Below are 19,777 nucleotides of genomic sequence, written 5' to 3'. Positions count from 1 at the left end.
TACTAATTTTGTAACTAAGTTAAAAATTTTATCATTCTGTTTAAATTTATTTCAAATTGTATTTTGTTAATTCATGTCTTATTTCAAACATTTATTTTTCACATGAAAACAGATACAGAGATACAATAGCAGGACAAGATTTTGAAAAGTTGCTTGATGTCAGTGTGAAAGAGGAATACCAAGAAGAAGGGGACATGGATGACACAGATGCAGACTACAGGTATAATGGCAGTTATATCAAGCCCTCTCTGTTGGGAGTTATTCCTGAAGATTTTGGCATAAAGGAAGAATTTGAAAAAGTATCAGAAGATGGCACCAGCATCATAATAGCTGCTGAACCTGCCGAACAGCCTTCAGATCTCCCAGTTTCTGTTAATATTGAAGTTGATTTTCAAGAAGGTAAGAGTGGTATTTGGTGTTTTTTACTATGTGTATGGATACTATTTTTGTGCTGTGCTGAAAAGTATGCTGGAAATACAACATATTCTATCTCCCTTACCCCTACATAGTACAGTACAGTATTTTTACTTGAGTCTGAAAATATGTTAATCTTCTTTCATTATATTTCTTAAACATCTGATATTTTTAATAGGAAAGAAAGTCTTCAGTCTTCATACTTGAAGGAAACAAGTACAGTACAGTATGTTCTATCTAATTGTATTTTTAAAAACTGAAAGTTCTAATTTTTACCATCATCTTGGTTGATGTCCTTAAATGTTCACCATATAATGGAAGATAAACAGTGAAACTTAGAGTTTTACTTTTCAAATCAGCATAAATATTCCTCTGTGAGGTTTTATTTTGTAAGTTTTAGTAATGTGTACTATTTTGTTAAATAATAAGTTTAATTACACAAGAAAAATGGCCATAGTCTTGAAGTTAGTTTTGGGATCAGTGATTGTAGCCTATTAACTTTCTATTTGGAATGACTCCCAAAATTTTCAGCTATTTTTGTCTCCAGAAGTTTTCTCTCTGTTTTGCTTCTGTTAATAGACTTTTGCTCATTTCTTTTCCTTGCACTAAAACCTTCTTAGGCATGCTTAATTTCCTTCATAGCATTTGGCACAGTTTTCCTTTTTTACTAATACATTTTGCAGCTTGGGGTACTGTCATGAAATGTTCTTAGGCAAAAGTTCTCTGAAGGAAGAAGTGGATTAGTAGCATGACTGCATATACTGTATAGATGTTTGTCACCAATTAGCTGTTTAGTTGGTTCAGTGTTGTTTAGAATTTGGTTGATAGTGAGAATGTGGGGCAGGAAGGTGAGAAATTTTTATATTTGATAGGTTTTCATTGAAGAATTTAATATTGTTTTAAGAAATTACATTGTTAAGCTCACAGAGAATGAATAGCACTTAGCTAGAATAAAAAATGACTGAACTAGAGTGTAAAATGATAATGGAGAATGGAGGAAAAGGAAAAATTTGTTACCACATGAACGATCTGGGAGCATTGCATTAATGATAGTGCAGAAAAACAAAGAATAGACTAACTTTACATCTGAAACCAGACGGACCTTACTGCAAATGTTCATTACTCACCAGTGCAAAAATACTGAGTCTTTTGTCATGAAACATTTCATGGCAAACAAATTGGGCAATATGAGTTATGGATTTGTTATGAAACAAGTATTTTATATCCAGTTCTATTAAAATCCTATGAGGAATTAATACACTGCAAATTCTAAAGGTGTATGCAACCGTCCTGGTAACATTGATCTTCATAGGTTAATGGCAACTTCACTAATACAGAGAGCACTTAAAATTATTGGCTGTATCTTTTTGCTGATTATCATTATTGGATACAGTATTCTAATAATTGAAACATTTTATTTCAGATGGTAACATCACTCTGCGTGGTATGGAAGATTTTTCACGAGGGAAAAAGCCATTGGTTCCATCAGTCCAGGTAAAGGTTGAATAATGTTATTCTATCTTATAATTTATGAAACATTTTCGCATTGTTATTGTAGTGATTCATTGCTTTACTCCATAATTTTCTGTTAGATCTGGGAATAGATTCCATGAAATTACAGACTCCTTTACATGCAAAAGGCTTAGCATGTGTAAGTTCAGAAGAAACCAGAACTACAATAAAAAGCATTCAGAAAAATTACTTATAAAAGTAAATTTTTGAAAAAACAGCAACTGCAAAGGCATGGCAGTTTGCAACTCCCTTGGTTGTTGCCAAGGCATAAACAGTGAAAAGTCTGTGTGCTTCTTTTCTGATTAATTTGACAAGGACTTGAAACTACTGGAAGAAAAAGATGTTTATGTATAGCTAGTGGAAGATTTTGATACAAACTTCTACAGTGCAATTGTTGGGCTAAAGTGCATATACATTATATGTAATACCATATCATAGTGTCTTATGTGTTAGATGATTATACTATTAACTGTCACTTAGTTAGGCATGCAATATTTTACTTTGTAAGCATTTCATTATTAGTATTAATATAAGCATTGTGGTTTTATAATTAAGAACTGGGTAGTTCACAGGAATTTAATAAAAAAAATTTAAGAACTATTTTTCAGACAACTTTATTCTACTTTTTAGTTGATGCTTAGTTAGTAATAGACTTTGAATAACAGTTATGTAGTGCCAATAAAGAAAACACATTTACCAACACCAGTAACAATATTGTTTCATAGATATTAGGAGATACATTGAAGAATTAATTGTTGTGCCATAAGTTTGGATGATATTGTTTGGCCAAGCTAATTATTGCTTGTTATCTTCTATTTAGAATAATCTAGGCTTTGCTAAAATACACTGCGTTCATTATTTGCCTTGTATCTATATACTATGACTGTATAAATGATTCTAAAAGTTGCACATAACATCTGCTACCATATGTTCTCTTTAGTGTGTTTTGACAACATTGAATGAGGTTGAAGGTGTTTCTAAGGTTAGTTCTGAAGGGTTTTTTGTGACTTCCATTTATTTTCAGTTTATTTAAGGGGTTTAGGAATTTAACTCTTACATATGTAGAGGAGTCACTGTATATGCAAAGCCAAAGCACTCAGAATTTCATCTCAAAAGCACTGACATGTTTAAATCTTAAAATATATATGTTGTGTGTTGCACTTAAAAAATTTCACTTTCAACAGCTTTGGTTTTAATTTTGTAAACTTATGTGAATTTCTGTGTAATTGATTCAGAAGACATCTGCATGAGGCTGAAAGTGTTTTTGGGCATTTTCTTTTTGTTTTTGTCCGTTATTGACTATTTGAAGCATTTTTACAGTGACATTTCAAGTGCTGACACTTTCAGTTTTGCATCATGAAAATTAAATGGATTTTATCAATGGATGATAGAAATTGATGTGTTGGAAAGTGTGTCTAACCATTAAGATGAAAAATTTTCCATCTGTTGTTTTAGATCAAGTTTTTACTTTGTTGTTTAAAGAAATTTTTAGTGGTAACTTTTGTTTTGTTACTTTGTGCAAGCTGAGCTGCATTAATAATGTGTATGGTACATATTTACTTTTGAACTTCTTCAGATTACAAGTGTGGGAGAATCAGTAAGCATTCCACCTAAAACTTCCTTTAGTGAACCAACTCTTTTCCGTAAAAAGCGAGGGGCCAAGAAGAAGGTGAAGTGGTCTTGTGATATTTGTGGTAAAGGTTTCTTGCACAAAGGAAGATATGTGCTTCACACGTAAGTAAATACAATAAGACATTCTTTTGAAAATTATTTATTTTTCAGAACTATAATTAACCCTCACTTGCAGTCTTCATAAATCCTAGACACCATTTCTAATTCAAAAGAAAATCATATACTGGTTGGCAGCACTACACATATGCCTCATAAATCCTGAGGTCCCAGGCAGCAGAGAACCTCATTTTTTATATATTAATTAATTAGTATCAAGGCCTCCACTTTCTTAGACATTTTAGCTGATCCTTTTGTATACTGGGTGGTTGAATGGGAATACGTAGAAATTGTGCAGACGGCATCTTAGGTGTGGTTTTTGGAAAATGATGGCCTTGATTGTGACTGCGAGGAGCTGGATTGCTGAGGTTGCTGCATTTTGTAAGGTCTATAGAAGAGTTATTTTGTGATTGCTTTAAATGATTGGAACAGTGCTGTCCATTTGAAAATTCTTCTTGTGATAGCTGTAGACGTCAATTTATTACTGTACTAAGGTTCTTTGCCATACAGAGCTATTAATGATCTGCTAATAGATGACCTAAGTAAATAGGAGGATAGAGGCGAGACCCAAATAGATGACCATAGTGAAATTTCGCAACATTGGTGGAGGATTTGGCCTCCTAAGGCAATGAGGCCCTGCCAGCACCCACCATACATTTTTGCCAGTTGTATGTTGCCAAAATATTTCCTCATACTTTCCATGGAGTTGACTCTCACTGTAGACAATCACACACGTATGGGAGATGGAAGTAAGTGTCCTTGGGAATGAATTTTATCAGTACAAAAGGAAGGCAACCCTGTAAGAGATCCCACGAATTTTGTAAATTTCAGCAGGCGTTGACAGAGAAGATACTGTAAAGGCCTAGATCCTATTGATTGATCATGACCCATAGTTGTACCTTTGCATTCATGTGAAGAGGAATAACATTGTTTTCCATGAGACCTCTCTAGGTTGAAAATCACAGACTCAGTCTAAGGCCTGAGAGAAGGAAGCCTCATCCTTGAATGACAAAGAGCTTCTTAGGTTTCTTCTGACTGATTGACTGATCAACAGCATTTGGTCTAGCCTGGAATCAAATCAAGCTTGGGTGTATTGAAATCCGTGGTAAATTGGATAATCTAGTGGGAGATGCATTTGATGTAGGCCTGGTTTCTGAAGGCTTCTGCTTTGGTTACAAAAGCTACACAGATCTCTTACAATAAATAGGAGGAGGAGGAGAGTACTTTCATCATTTTTATCATTGTTATCTTTTTCTCAACAATGTGATTTTTTAATAATTTAAGTATGAAATAGACTAATATGTATCTGTATACATTGATGGCCTACTAAATTTTTATAGTTTTCTTTACATATATTTATGAAAATCCATGAAATTCAAGGGTATCTGTATTTATCAGTTTTTGTTCATCTTTATTCACTTTATTGTGATGCCAAGTATCAAGCATTACTTACTTTTTCTTTCTGTTCGCTGACAACTAACATGAGCTTACTAGAATGCTGTATATAAAAGTTCAATAAAAGAAGAGAAAGAAATAAAAGAACTGGAAAAGAGCCTTAAAGTAATGATATATAAAGGAAAATAAAATACTCTGAAATGTGGAAATGATAGAGGAATGAGGCTTGTAGAGCATGTTATGGGAATATTTCAGAAGGTGCTGTAAGGCTGAAAAAAGTGTTAAAATCGATAAATGTTGGTCTGGTTTCTTCCCTGAGAGATCAGTAACAGAAGCAGTAGTTATAATTAGGCAACATCAGGAAAAGTACTGTGCAAAGAGGGAAAGATCATACCACATATTTGACAGAGTACAGAGACATTACAAAGACAGTGTGCCAGAAAGATTGATTATGCCAGTGATGCTACTCTACCAGCACACTAAATGTAGAGACAGATGTTGATGTCCATCTAGGATTGTTGCTGAGCCCTTTGCTGTTTATCATAGGAAATGATTGCTGAAAAGGGTGCCCCCTGGATGCCTGTTTATGCAGATGACATGACTGCAGAATATTGATTGGCTTGGTGTTAAAAAAGTATTTAAGTCACATGGTTACTTCAAATCCTTGTTAAATCTTCAGCATTTTCAGTCTATCCAGTTGTAATTTATTATACTGAATATAATCTATATTTTATAAAAATAAACCTTTCAAGCCAGTCTTGTGATATTTTGCTAACTGGTCTTGTTAAACTATACCAGATATTATAAAACTAATAATCTGATAAAAATAAACATATGTACCTCTTTTATTTATGGCTAATCTTTTATTGTGTTTCCAGAAAATGTACCTGATTGTGACATTTCTGTAATTCTGTTTTCAGACGTTTACATAAACAAGTTATTCTTCAGTGTGCCTTCTGCAAGGATAAATTCTCCACCTTAGAAGATCTTAACATCCATCAGACTTCGTCCGACCATAAAGGATTGGGTAAGTGTCATCATTGTGCTCAGCGGGAGAAATTTTTGTCTTGCTCCAGATTTCACACTTCAGTCAGGAAGCCTTTGTGTGGAAGTGTTATTCTTTGGTCTTGTTTTACTGTCTTATAGTAATAAAAACAGTAATAACCAAATTCATAGAGCATTTTTCTATGTTTTAATCTCAGTAATGACCCTTTATTACCAGATTTTACTCTTGAAAATATTCTGCATTTCAAATTATTTTACAGATAAGTTTGTTTTGCTTGATCATTAAAAGATTCATTTCTGGTCATCATTATTATCATGAGCATAGTTATATAACATTTTTCTAGTAGATTGTCATGGATATATTAAATATGTAATGAGTTTTCTCCCAACTTTTTTTTGTCTCATACCCTTCTTCCTGAATGCATCTGGTTCAGATCTTCATATGTACTGTACCCTTTTTCTGTTATTTTGTGGAGCATCTTACTGGTATTTGTTCTTTATTTCTATGTCTTGTTTTCTAACTAACTACTCCTCTCTTATTCCTGTTACATGCCTTAAACTGTATTAGCCTATTATTCAGTCTCTGGGAACAACTCATGGCAGTGCATTTCAACCATGAATCTCAGTGTTCAGCATTTTGTAGTCTCATCTATCCTAGATCTTGTCCAATTTGTTTGTAAGTGCCCATGTCCATGTCTATGCTTCTCAGGAATACAGTCTGTATGCATAAACCAAGAATTTTGCTGTTTGCTAGTAGGGTACATTTATTCATATTCCAGAAAAATCTCTCCTCTTGATTGAGGCTGTTGTTAATCTTTTTTAAAACTTTAATTGCAGTATCTCTAACAGAAATAGTCTTCCTTCTGAAAGGACTGTTTCCACCATGTAGTTGTTGTCTTCCCTCTCTTTACCCTTTGTTTTAATACATTTTAATAGGGAGAGGATCAAAGGCAGTCAGCTACTACCCAGGTTCTAATCCTGAATGATGCTGACTAGAAGTTGAATGTATGCCTTGCACAATAATGCTTGATGTAGCCTGAATGCAAATTTTGGTCATAAAAAATTACTGTCTTCACATTTTGCAGTCTTGAATATTTCCTTTGACACCATTGGTTATATTCAGTGCTTAAACATTATAATCATCCCAATAGTACCAAAGCAGCACTGAGAAAACACAACCTCTCTCTCTCTCTCTCTCTCTCTCTCTCTCTCTCTCTCTCTCTCTCTCTCTCTCTCTCTCTCTCTCTCTCTCTCTCTCTCACTAGTGTGAACAAGAGAGTTCAAATCATGATTTGTAGTGATTTATATGAATTTCACCTTTCTGAATGTTGAAAAGTGACTGCACATGAAGTTGTAAGTGTTTAAATATGTTGGAAATTTTCTCACATGGTCTAGAATGAACTGAAAATGAAGAGAAATCAGTTTTAATTGCACATGTAACATCAGTGTCCAAGACTTAATTTCTGTAAATGGTTAACTAGTATTCTGAAATGATAAAATAGATTAAACACAATATAGAATTGTGGCATTAGTATCTATCTAAACAGGCAACAGATATATGGTAGCCATTGTACATATTCCAGACTGGTAACATAAAATTAACCAACATTATTTTCAGTTTGTAAACATGAATTTTAAGGAGTTTTAAGCCATACAATAAGATACAATTTAAGAATAAAATTACACTAAGCCCAGCCTAATGAAAGTTGAAAATACTAGTAATTTGTTTTTCTGGTAAAATTACCTTAAAACATGGGTAAAGGTATTGATGTTATTGTAAATCATGTCTTCTTTTTCTTTTTCCCACATACATATACACATGCCATAGCTAAACTGCAACTTGCTCCACTTTCTAAGGGCTTTATGCAACACATTGTGATAGTAATCAAGGCTTTTTTTTTTTTTTTTTTTTTTTTTTTTTTTTTTTTTTTTCCGTAGCTGCATTTCTTTGTGTGTCTTTCATAAATTCTTGTTGGTTTCTTCCCAATTGGTGAAACAACTTTTTTCAGTTTGACCATCCTCCAATTTTTACTAGCCATTCAAGAACAAATCCTTTGGACAAGTTCCATTGGAATCAAGACTAAGTGGTGTCATAAACTACATTATGCTACAGTAATGATAATTTTATTTTGGTCCAGTTTTCTCCCTTTCTTCAAGAACAGATCCTTAGGACCAGACCATGAGAGTCTAGAACATATGTCTGTGGGGCAGTTGAATTTATAATAATGATTGGTCCTCCTTATTGTGTTTTTTTTTTATCGCTACTGTACTCCTATTTTGATTATCTATGCTACTTGATCTGTACTAATATTTGTATCAAGGTTTTTTATACCAAAAATTTTTACTATTTCAGGAATTATTGAAATTGAAAGTGAGAATGACAAAGTTGATTTCAAGTGCCCTCACTGCCCCAACAGAACCTTTGTCACTCAAGAAGGTTACAATGTAAGTAAATTTGTTCCTAGTACTGTACAGTATTTAGTAGGTAATTCATGTCAGGAGGGATAATTAGCTATAAGTGTTAGTTCCCTTTACATTACTTTTAAAGAAAGTAAATTGTCTTCACAAGTGCGATATTTTAAGCAGCGTGAAAATTTTTATGCTATTGTAATTGTAACAGGTAAAGGCTGCTAGTGGACTTCCAGACCTCATCATTGGGTTGAAGTTCATGGTGGAAGTAAATTATTCTGAAAAATTGTCTCAGACTTGTAAGACCTGCTGATTTTCCATAAAGTGCTAAAATGATGTCAGCATCTCACCAAATTACATTTTTTTCTCTTTCAGACTCATGTTGCAAGTATGCACGAAGGTGCCAAGCCTTTTGCCTGTGCAACATGTGGGAAGAGATTTGCTTATCAGCATAGTCTTCGTAATCATTATGCATTGCACGAGGTAATAAATATGATGTACTAGTAGTTTTAAGATATTCTGCTACTTCTTAAGACTGCTTCTCTCTCCTCATTATGTGTCCAGACTCTTTGTCTTTTATTTTCAGCAGTCTTTTTATATATAGTTGATCTTCCTTTTGTTTTCAGCTTCCTCAGAATCTCAATTATCTTTGCAATTGCCAGATTTCCTCTGCATAGAAAAATACAGTCTTGAGCATTCATCATCATAATTTTGCTTTGTTTAGTAATGGGATTTTCTTGCCAGCAGTCAGAAATTCTCAGTCCACAAAGTATACTGTAAAAACGGAAGGTACTGATCATAATACAAAACTAGGATCCTGAGTTCTAAATTATCCAGGCAGCCTTCCTTTTGTTCACAGACATGAAGACAATCAATCCTACCTTCACTCTGACTCTTTCTGATGTAATAAAGTATGGATTATTTTATACATACACTATATAACACAAGTAAACATTAAGTTTATAATATTCTTATTTACAGTTACGCTGTATTTACTGTGTAACTTTCAAAAAATTTCAAAGGACCCTGTCTAATCAATGTAAGGTTGCTTGTAGCTTGCCAGTTCAAATACAAATTAAGATATAGTATTTAGGTCCAAGCTTTTTTTTTCAGTTACATCTTGTCAATAGTTTGAATAATGTAAACGTATTACTTGATAACTAGACTTAAGTGTCTGTAGAATTTTGTGGTGTGCAAACTTTTGTTCATTGCACATCAAGAACTTTGGGGAGTCTTGTAAAGATTTATATATCAGAAAAGAACAAAATAATCCTAAAACACAACTTCCATGCAAGCAAAGGTTGTAAAGACCACAAATTGTTTTTCATGAAGCTCAAGGTAATCATTTTTCCCTGTATTTTGTTTTCAAGACACCAATTGAACTTTACAGCAGCTCACAAGTTATTACCTTCTCTGCTTGATAGTGTGTCTAACATTTAATTAGTTTTACTGTTACAGCTCAAGCTTCTTTGGTTAAAAAATTTAGGATATTTTATGAATAAAAGAATTATAACACTGAGGCACATAGTTTTTCAGCAGACAATTACTTTAAAATATCAGTCCATTTTCAAATTTCTAAAATGTCATTAGTTTTATATTTATGTATCCTTTGCAAAGACGTCCTGAAAAGTATTTTATGCCCCATCTTTTTCAGCCACCAAAAGAGGAACGTGAGTATCCTTGTACTACGTGTGGGAAAGTCTTTACACATCCTAGCTCGCTCATTTACCATCGGGAGTCAACTCATAATAATGGCCGTCTATTCGTATGTCACATATGTAACGCTTCATTCAAACACAAACAGCTGCTTCAGAGACATTACAGTGTACATTCAGAAGAAAGGTATGTTTTGCTTCCAGGCAGTTGATCTTTCAAGAACATTTTTTGCTTGTTAAGGGTCATAGTTGTTGGATGTTAATTCTAATTTGGATGCTGCTGAAAATGAGTCAAGTCCGCTTTTAGTACGAGCATATTTGCTGCCAATTTCAGTGTGATTGTTCAGAATATAGATCAATATATTTTTTTAATTCCTGTTGTGAAATGTGAGGTATTACCTGTGGAGAAGATTAGTCAGTTCAACTCCCACCTGTGTCTCTCTCTCTCTCTCTCTCTCTCTCTCTCTCTCTCTCTCTCTCTCTCTCTCTCTCTCTCTCTCTCTCTCTCTCTCTGCCATGCTTTTCAGTCTGTCTTCTAGCTCCTCAAATGTTTGTCTTCATTTGATAATAAGTCATCCAGACTAGATCTGAATGATTCCAGAAATATGACTTTGTAGCTAAACAGGTTTAGTTTAATTTCTCATATGATTGGCTACTTAATAGGAATAGTAATCATTTGAAATGTTAAACATAGTAGTACATCATTTGCATAACTGTTGACCATATGTAATTATATGTAATTGCATATAAATAAAGATTTGAATTTGAATTTGAATTTTGTATCTTATACAGAGGGAAGAAGGTACAAAGAAAAGCTTTGCATGCAGTATAAAATTCATGAAATAATCTTAAATATTGCTTATTTTATATAGACGTTGCTACAGAGCTGACTTATGCTGTTCTGTTTTCCCCCAGACCATATCCATGTGAACTGTGCCACCAAGCCTTCAAAACTCGAGGAAATTTGTACAATCACATGAACACTCACACAGGCCTTAAGAAGTTTACCTGCGAGATTTGTGGCAAGCAGTTTAATCATCTCACCTCACTAACACTTCACGTGAGATCCCACACAGGTAAGAAATCCATTGCATTAACTTATTTTAATACATTTGATAGAAAAGTTTTTATTGAATACACATTAACCAAAATTTTATTAAAAAATGTGCTGTGAGAGATTGTTTTTTTTTTTTTTTTTTTTTTTTTTTTTTTTTTTACACTTTATCTAGGGTCAGCTTTGAAGTGCATAAGGTGTAAGTTTTGGCACACAAATTGACAGTTTAAGTATGAAAATATACACCAAAACTAAGAGCAGTCTTGTATGGTGGGGATAAAATGTGAGCCTTTACCAGAATGCCAGACATTGTAAAAGCCAGTCTAACGTTCACTGCATATCACATAATGTAATGTTATAAAGATCCCATGTGGAATTTCTGAATAAAGTTTGTTCTGTGAGCTTATTTAACATATTTAACACAATAATTTTACAATATAAAACATGTTTTTATGCACAGCTATTAATCATATTCTGTGTTTAAATGTTCCTTGTCTCACTTGTACCCTGAAGAGAACACACCTCCATCCAGCTGGACTTTTGCATCCACACTCATTCCATTGTTTCTTAGGGAAGGAATGGGTAGGGTTGGAATGAGGGCATAACTCCTTATGATTAATGGGGTTGTAAAAATAAACGTGCACCTAAATGAGATGGCAGCCAAAAGTAAACTGCATAGGATTGAATGTGCACTGACTTGGTGGGTGGTGCTTCCGCCCTTACCATCAGTGGTTATTACCATAACCACCTTGCAAAAGTTTATCAGCTGGTTTTCCAGCTCGCAGAAAGTTAATCCCAGGTTTGTAAGTTAGGAAAAATACAGATTACTTTAAAAATTTGTCATTTTTATATTACAAAAGAAAGACTTGTTGGCTATAACCTTGTAATTGTAAGCTACCTGTAAGGTTATTGTATAAGGAGCAATTAGAGTGAAGCTATCCCATATGTAGCAGATTGATGATCTAGGTGATGGTCTTGTTCCGATTCCCATGGAGGTTTTGCCTGAAGCCAGGCATTCCAGTATAGACCTGCAGAAGGGTGGGAATAAAGCAAATGTTCACACTCAGCAGAGAGATAGGATCCATAAGCTGAAGTACTCACCTTGTCAGTGGTTTGACCCAGTTCCTGAGCCCTTGAAGCTGCCAGAGAGAGGGAAAGATAAAAGAAAGGATAAGAATATATCCCATACTAATCATTTGAACAGTCTGCCTGTTTGTAGCTGTAGTATCGAAGGGAAAAACGTCTACATCTTTGCAAGTTATGTCCTTGAGGTAAACTGTAAGGATGAGTGGCATCTCTCCACATACCTATCTTGAGGATGGCTGCTAACTAAGTATTATATCTGCAGGTCGTTAAGATGGAAATTGCTTGAACATGAGGACTATGACTTGGAGTTGTGGTAAATCCTCTTTGGATATTCCCAAATAGGTCATGGTTCCTTGTATACTCGTATACATAGAAACAACCTCAGCTAGAATAGTGAAAGAGTTGTGACATCACTCAGGCTTGCCTGTTTGGTCTTCACCATAAAGTCATGAGCAAAGGAAAGGCTGATGGAGGACCAGTTCTCTGTATGGGTAATGATGTATGACAGGGCATGTTGTTTGCTTGTTGTTTCAAAGAAGCCAAGGCTGGAAGAAATGCTTTTGGATCTGTTGTCATAGATTGTCGTGACTTTTTCATGCTCTTGTTTTTTTTTGCGGGGGGGGATGGGGGGACATGACCATGTGGGTTTAGGTAAGTTTTTATTCCAAAAGTCCTCCCATTTAGCTGCTAGGTGTCCCTATTCTGCTCGGAGTTGCAGCCAAGTGTCTCTCTCAGCAGAGCAGATGCTCATCATGGAATTTGCTAAAATTGATGCTTGTATGTCACCCTCTGACTCTGGCAACTCTGTGGTATATGGAGAGACTTTGCTTTTTGACTTCAGAGTCATCATGTTTTCAACTACAGAGTTTTCAACTACTTTGGTTCCAACTTGTTAGGAATTGTATGCTCTTTGGATTGTTGGTACCACAGCTGCAAAATCATCCTAAGATGGCTTTCTTCCTTCAGTCAGGGGACCTTTTTCTAAAGGAAGCAGAGTAGACCAGAGTTTTATGAGCAGCATACCTTTTATATGTATGTTGGCCCAAGAAGTTCTACCAGGTATTTGCTTTATTGCCTTCTTCAGGTCTTAGGGAAGGGCAGGCAGTATTGTTGTCAGATATTTGTACACTTTCTTTCTATGAAAGATTCTGGCTTCTTTTCCTTGGATAACCACACAGACATGGCGAGTCTCATAACTTTTATGGGAGATGACACATCCAGAGGGATGGCTCACAATTGACCCAGACTTTGCTTATTGATGTATAAACACTGGAAGGCCAACTACCAGCTTAAACTTCAGGCCATTGTTCCTTCATTTAGTCATAATCACATTCATAGATGACATTCTTTGAGTTGAAAGCTGTTAGAAATTTGCAACGAATTCGCTTTGTGACTAGAGTCTTTTATCACTTCCTAGTTACTCGGTTGCTGTGTCCTGTTATTACGGACCACCTGATTTTACTTGTATGCATGTTTGTGAACTCTAAATACATTTGGTTTCTTTGCTAATATCAACCCCATGAGCTCTCAAGTCAGCCCCTTTGCCCAAACTGGTGATTCTTTAGTTTCATCAGAAGCTCCTGGATTATGATTTGGGCTATGTAAATGATGGGTTCATAAGGTAAACAAATTGACTACAAACCTATAATTTACAGTTGGTCCCCCTCACAACCATTTTTATTTCTTTCATCCATATTTAGACTACTTGGGGAGTAATTTATCACCAGGCTGGAACCCTTGGCCCATGTAGGTGTATGTGTTGTGCTGCCAGCCAGCCAGCAAGCAGAAGGTCATCATCATTTTAATTATAAACAGGAATGGAGTATCTTGAATATATGAAGACCTGTGAATTGAAAGTAACATAAGTAACAGTTTATTAAGAAAGAAAAAATGAACTTGTTTTATGATATGTACAGTATTTGGTAATGTTTTTAAAAAATTTCAAAACGTGACAAGAATTTTCATACAGAAAAATGGAGTGTCAAACATTGTGAATATCCACATATTGGGACTAATGAAAATTATGGTTTTATGTTGAGAAAACTGTAACTTTTATGTACGAAATTTATTATTTGGCATTTTTATAAATTTATAAGAATATGAACAAATTTTTTTGTGATTGATTGCATTATCTGTGCAGAAGCTGCTGAAGTAAAATTATAGTAACATTTTTATTAATATTTCATTTTCAGGGGAGAAACCATTCAAATGCAAATTTTGTGCCAAGAGGTTTACACAAAATGGAAATCTTCAAGAACATATCAGAATTCACACAGGAGAAAAACCGTTTTGCTGTGACAACTGTGGAAAAAAATTTACGACATCATCACAGGTAATGCTGTTTGTATTGTATTCTGATTTGTCTTGAAGACCAAGCTTATTAGTTATTTTTATAGTTCTACAGAATATGATTTTTTTATGATTTTAACATTCCAGAGTGTTCTTTTGCCTCAGTGGTCAGATAACAGAACTATAAGAGATAAACCCAAAACATGATAAAGTCCCAGTAATGAAACATGCATGGTGGGGGTTACCAAATTAGTGAGATCAGATCATGGAATTCCATGCTGAATATTATCAGCATCACAAAAAATCTTGAAAGCTTAAGAATAGGTAACCATCCTTTGAAGGCATTAGATTATTTTTATTCCTTTTTATCATCTCTTCACGAGGCTGCGAATATGGCACAGGCCTTCTCCAGTTGATCTCTTTGTCAAACATAATTGAATGTTAATTACATTATGTATACTATCACCAAGGAACTTTGGAAGGTCACTCATAACTCAACAGTTCACATAAAAAATCAGTGCTTATAATGAATTTGTGTTTCTAACCAGATATAGAATGAGTCGCTTTTTTCAAGAAATTATTGAAGTGCTTGTAATGTGGACAGGAATGATACTGTTATGATAATAATAACATTGGCAACTCAGATAGTGAATATGATAATTCCCATGTTTGTTACTGTTTTGAGCTGGTTTTTAAGATTTAGGTTTTTCATTTTTTAGTGTTTAATATAAAATTTTATACAGTATTAATATTAAATATATTTTTTTTAACAGTTCAAGTTACACATGCGTCGTCATTCTGGAGACAGACCTTTCACTTGTTCATACTGCGGCAAGGGATTCCTGAATCGAGAAACTTGCCGAGCTCATGAAAGAAAGCACCGTGGAGAAAAGCCTTACATTTGTGCTGTGTGTAATAAAGGTTTCAGTGAACAGTACACCCTTAGAAAGCATCTTCGTATGCACACTGGTAAGTAGTCCTTGATCATTAGCTACTTTATATGCTATCTTTGTAAAATACTTTATGAGTGGCTCACTTTATACTTTTAGAAGGGTTTTAGGATTGAGTTTAACCATCATCCAACACACTCTGGATGTCACTCAAGGATACCTTATGTCGAAGTATTTTTGGGTAATTTTTACACAATTTTCATGTGAATCTAAAGGAATAAAACTTGCAGTACATCATTTGATATAGCTGGATTTTCAAAATGCTATGGCTCTTGGCCAGAGTATGATGTATCAGGATGAGGAAGTGACAGAGAAATGTGGCAACTTGAGAATAGAATGAGATCTCTAAAACTAGGAGAGTTAGAATAACAAGTAGTCAGAAAAACAGTATATATGGAGACCTTTAAGAAGGCTTGGGAAATTACAGAAAAAGGAATAAGTCAAGAATTGGACTGCTTGGGAGTTAAGAAAGTATGCAGGACAAAGCTTGTGGAGAGATCCCATTTTATGCCTTAACCCTAAAGGGAAAAATTTACTGTGATGAGTGCACTGTTGTTTTTGGTAAGTCTAGTGCCTAAGTTTTGTACATTGGGATCATTTTGCCTAAATTTTGTATTGGAACAGTTTTCCATTGGGTATTTTTTGGTATAATGGGTAGGTTTTGTCCATCTGTATATTTTGAATCTTGAGAGTATGTTGTATATTTTTTTATTTGTATGAGTTATGTTTGAAACTCACTGTAGACAGAACTTTACATATTCTGAATAGGAAATATCTATTGGTTCATACATATCAGTGGATTTTGGCTCAGCTTCCATTATATTTGCTGATGTACATGTCTTCTGTCTAGTAAGACATGTTACCTGCTTTGTTTATTTTTATCCTTTTATTCTGAAATAAAACTTGCAATGGCAGTACATTGCATATTTTTTGTAGATGAAGGATATTTACATGTAATAAAATAAAAATAGCATTAAGAAATGTGTTTAGATCATGGATATATATTTCTTAAAGTGTAGGTGCATATTGCTTACCCTTTAAAGCAGAGGCTGTTGTACTTGCTCAGGCTTTTTTCCAGAATTCTGCTCTAAAATATCAGATTTATGAGCTGCATAAACGATAATTGCAATTGATGATTTTTATTCATTAATACTGCTTAAACAGTGATTACAGAATTTCACTTTATCCAACAGGTGAGAAGCCTTACACTTGTACAATATGTTCCAAGACGTTTAGAGATGCATCCAACTTGCACAAACATAGACGTAGCCACAGAGAAGATGAAGCATGGTACTTGCCAGGTGGAACAACAGTTGATGAAGGTGATGGTGACCACCCCATTATCTATATTCTTTCTGACAAGGATGACCCTGATGCTACCACATTTACAGCACTGCAGGCTGTGGTATGTATTTAGATGTGTGTGTCTGTGCTTTGGGTGTAGGTAATATGGATACTGGATATACTGTGGTAAGTTGTTAATGATCCAGAGAATAAATTTTAAGTTATTTAGGTTATTCATCTTCCCAGTTTTTTTTTGTCATTTTTAGTTATTCCATAGTTATGTGGACAGTAAGTTGGCTAATAACCAACCACATGTGGTAGAAAAAATTAGCACTTTTAGGACTGGCTAGATAGTCTAATGCCAGAACCCTCTCTAGGTATGAATTTTGCCTTTGCTTATGTTCACACTAATCACAAAAGAGAAAGACCTCCCTTCTTTTTCTTTTCAGTAATGAAGAACTTAGGGAATACCTATATCTAACAGATATGATGCTTTGTCTCCAGGCAAAGTAGGTAAAATATCAAATGATTTAATACATAAAAAATCAGCATTGAGATCCAGCATCCTACTTGACAATTTTGTCATAAGGACATCAAGAAAAATTAGAAACCCAGTCTTTCAGGACCTTCTCTTGTAAAGGGATCTTCATGGAATCTTAACAGAGCAAAAATTTGAAAGGGAAAACTTCAAGCAAGTAGTATTATAGAAATGAGCTAATATTCTCAGTTCTGTCATGTAGTGAAGCTGCCAAGGTCTGAGGACTGAGTATGGGTATGAAGAGCTCAAGTTCCTTGTTCATGAAAAATCACCTGTAATCCTATGGTTCCTAAGGAATTTCTTCTACTTTAGAGATACAAAAAGTAGATACCCATTATTTGACAATTTTTAGCAAATGTAAAGGGCAATATCATAGCATTAGTAATGGAACATAAAGATAATGAGGTTCTTAAAAAATGTGTGTGTGCATGTACCCACTTCCACACCCAGGTGGGCAGCTTGTCTTGTACTGACATTTCTGTAGCAAATCTAACTGTCTTATAGACGTTTAGCTGGAGAATATTAGATGATTGGCATTCAAGTGTCTGTGCACCAACAGTCATTGAATTTAACAGTAGCCCTCCAATGCAGATCATGTCTATGGCACATGGATAGAGCAGATTGATGCAAATTTAAGGAACTGAATGAAATAAAAGGAAAGGTAGAAGAGGTCCCGAGTTGATGATGTCACTGACTTACTCAGCAGAACTCTTTACACGACGAGAATTTGATCCAAAGTGCAGAAAAATGAATGATTGATTATTCCAGTTTATGTTGTCAGCTAATGACATTTTCTACATAGTAATGGACTTCCCAATATTCCCAGATAATCCTCTGAAAGACTAGACTTCTTCTGTCAGTTAACATAATTATGCTGAAATTCAATACTGGATTTTATAACATAAATAAAAGTTTTTGCATATGCAGTGTTGTAATAATTGTACATTTCATATGTTTCAGGATTCAGAAATGGGGGAGAATTCTCATCTAGAAAATATGGCCGAAAGAGAGGCACATATGATTCAAGGGTTCTCTTTGGCTGCCTATGAGCAGCCATCAACAGCAACTGCAGTAATGTTACAGGAGAGAGGATCTCAGGAAAGTGATAGGCAAATACAGGTAAGTGGGATGTACCTGATGTTATTATGGTAAATATTTGTAGCTGATCATTGAATCTGATGAGATGAAAACCCATTTACGCAATAATTTCTTTCGTGCAGAGTAAGCAGGCAGGAAATTCCTCTGAAATCTAACTGATTCAGTTCCCTGAACATTTTGTGGAATATGGAATTGCTGCACTGTGGTTTTGGATTTGGAGATTTTGGGGGGGATTCTGAGATTTAGTTGACATTAAATGATGTTATCTGTAGAAAACAGAAAAATATTACTATAAATATTTTGATTTCTGGCAACACTGGGCTGAGCAAATAGAATAATCCTAAACCACTCCAAAATAGAAAATATTAAAGTTTTTTTTTTCTTGTCTTTATACACAGTAAGTAGTATAAGTAGTAACATTATGTATGCTGTTGGAAGGAAATTTTCTTATATTTATTCTTGGTTAAAAGCCATTTACCTTTGTTTTTTAATTTTCTGAACAAAAATGAAATCTGTTACTGACTAACTTCAGTGTATCGTTCTGACTACATATATATATTTTTTGTCTCTCATTTTTAAAGATACTACAGTAAAGTACAATAATTTCACTTCAGATTGTGACCATAGCCAGCCTTTAACATGAAAAATTTACAGCAAGAATATAAGAAAATTATGTTAGTTCGTGAACGATAAGCTAGAAAAGTTTGTGTTGTACCACATAAGTTTGAACCCCCAAATTCTCATGAGGGTTAACATTTGGTTTTATAAATAATACTGCTTAATGCCTTTTTCTAAGTGGGGCTTGACTAGAAACCAGTTGACCAACATAGATTTTTTTATGATGTTCCTTATCTTTGCTTTGTTACATTTTATTTCAGATATTTACGGATGAAAACGGACGCTCTGTAATCCCCGTCATAAATGAGAATGGTCGTTCAGTTATTCCAGTTATAAATTCTTCTGGAGAAACCATTGGAGAAGTACAGGGTCATATCTTAACTAGTGTGAGTAGATTTTCAATCCAGACATAGTGTGATTAGGTAACAGTAATGATCTTGCTCCTTTTTGCGTTATCCAGAGAAATGTGTGAGCTATTAAGTATTTTCTATATTCATTTTAGTGTGGAAAACTTTATTTTTTTTAGTGTTCGAGACTTTATATTTAGTGTCATGTAGATGCTTATCAATATGTTGTTTCACAGAAGTTATGGATTTGCAAAATTTTGATCTTATACCAACTTTGCTTAATTTTTTTAGTACTTGTAGATTTTTTTTTTTTTTTTTTGAGGACTTTGCCCACTTTCTGAGTTGCTGGTTGCAGTTGCACATTCAGTGATAATATACTTGACTACTGTAGTACC

General features: G+C 34.3%; 1 protein-coding gene across 2 annotated transcripts in view; it reads left to right on the top strand.

The window, feature by feature from the left end:
* The window catches only part of LOC136834958 (zinc finger protein 596-like), a 30,387-nt gene that overhangs the window by 7,011 nt on the left and 3,599 nt on the right, over positions 1-19,777 (top strand). For both annotated transcript variants that reach the window (XM_067097854.1, XM_067097855.1), the window contains exons 6-18: positions 113-399; positions 1,838-1,908; positions 3,503-3,660; positions 5,970-6,076; positions 8,408-8,499; positions 8,839-8,946; positions 10,118-10,305; positions 11,034-11,194; positions 14,451-14,590; positions 15,321-15,516; positions 16,691-16,902; positions 18,280-18,438; positions 19,296-19,421. In XM_067097854.1, coding sequence (XP_066953955.1) covers positions 113-399; positions 1,838-1,908; positions 3,503-3,660; positions 5,970-6,076; positions 8,408-8,499; positions 8,839-8,946; positions 10,118-10,305; positions 11,034-11,194; positions 14,451-14,590; positions 15,321-15,516; positions 16,691-16,902; positions 18,280-18,438; positions 19,296-19,421 — 2,005 coding nt within the window. The remainder of the gene's footprint in view (positions 1-112; positions 400-1,837; positions 1,909-3,502; positions 3,661-5,969; positions 6,077-8,407; positions 8,500-8,838; positions 8,947-10,117; positions 10,306-11,033; positions 11,195-14,450; positions 14,591-15,320; positions 15,517-16,690; positions 16,903-18,279; positions 18,439-19,295; positions 19,422-19,777) is intronic.

The sequence above is a fragment of the Macrobrachium rosenbergii genome, chromosome 54, assembly GCF_040412425.1.
Source record: "Macrobrachium rosenbergii isolate ZJJX-2024 chromosome 54, ASM4041242v1, whole genome shotgun sequence".
Taxonomy (NCBI): Eukaryota; Metazoa; Arthropoda; class Malacostraca; order Decapoda; family Palaemonidae; genus Macrobrachium; species Macrobrachium rosenbergii.
Note: the sequence above shows the minus strand (reverse complement) of the source record. Positions and strands in the feature narration are given on the sequence as shown.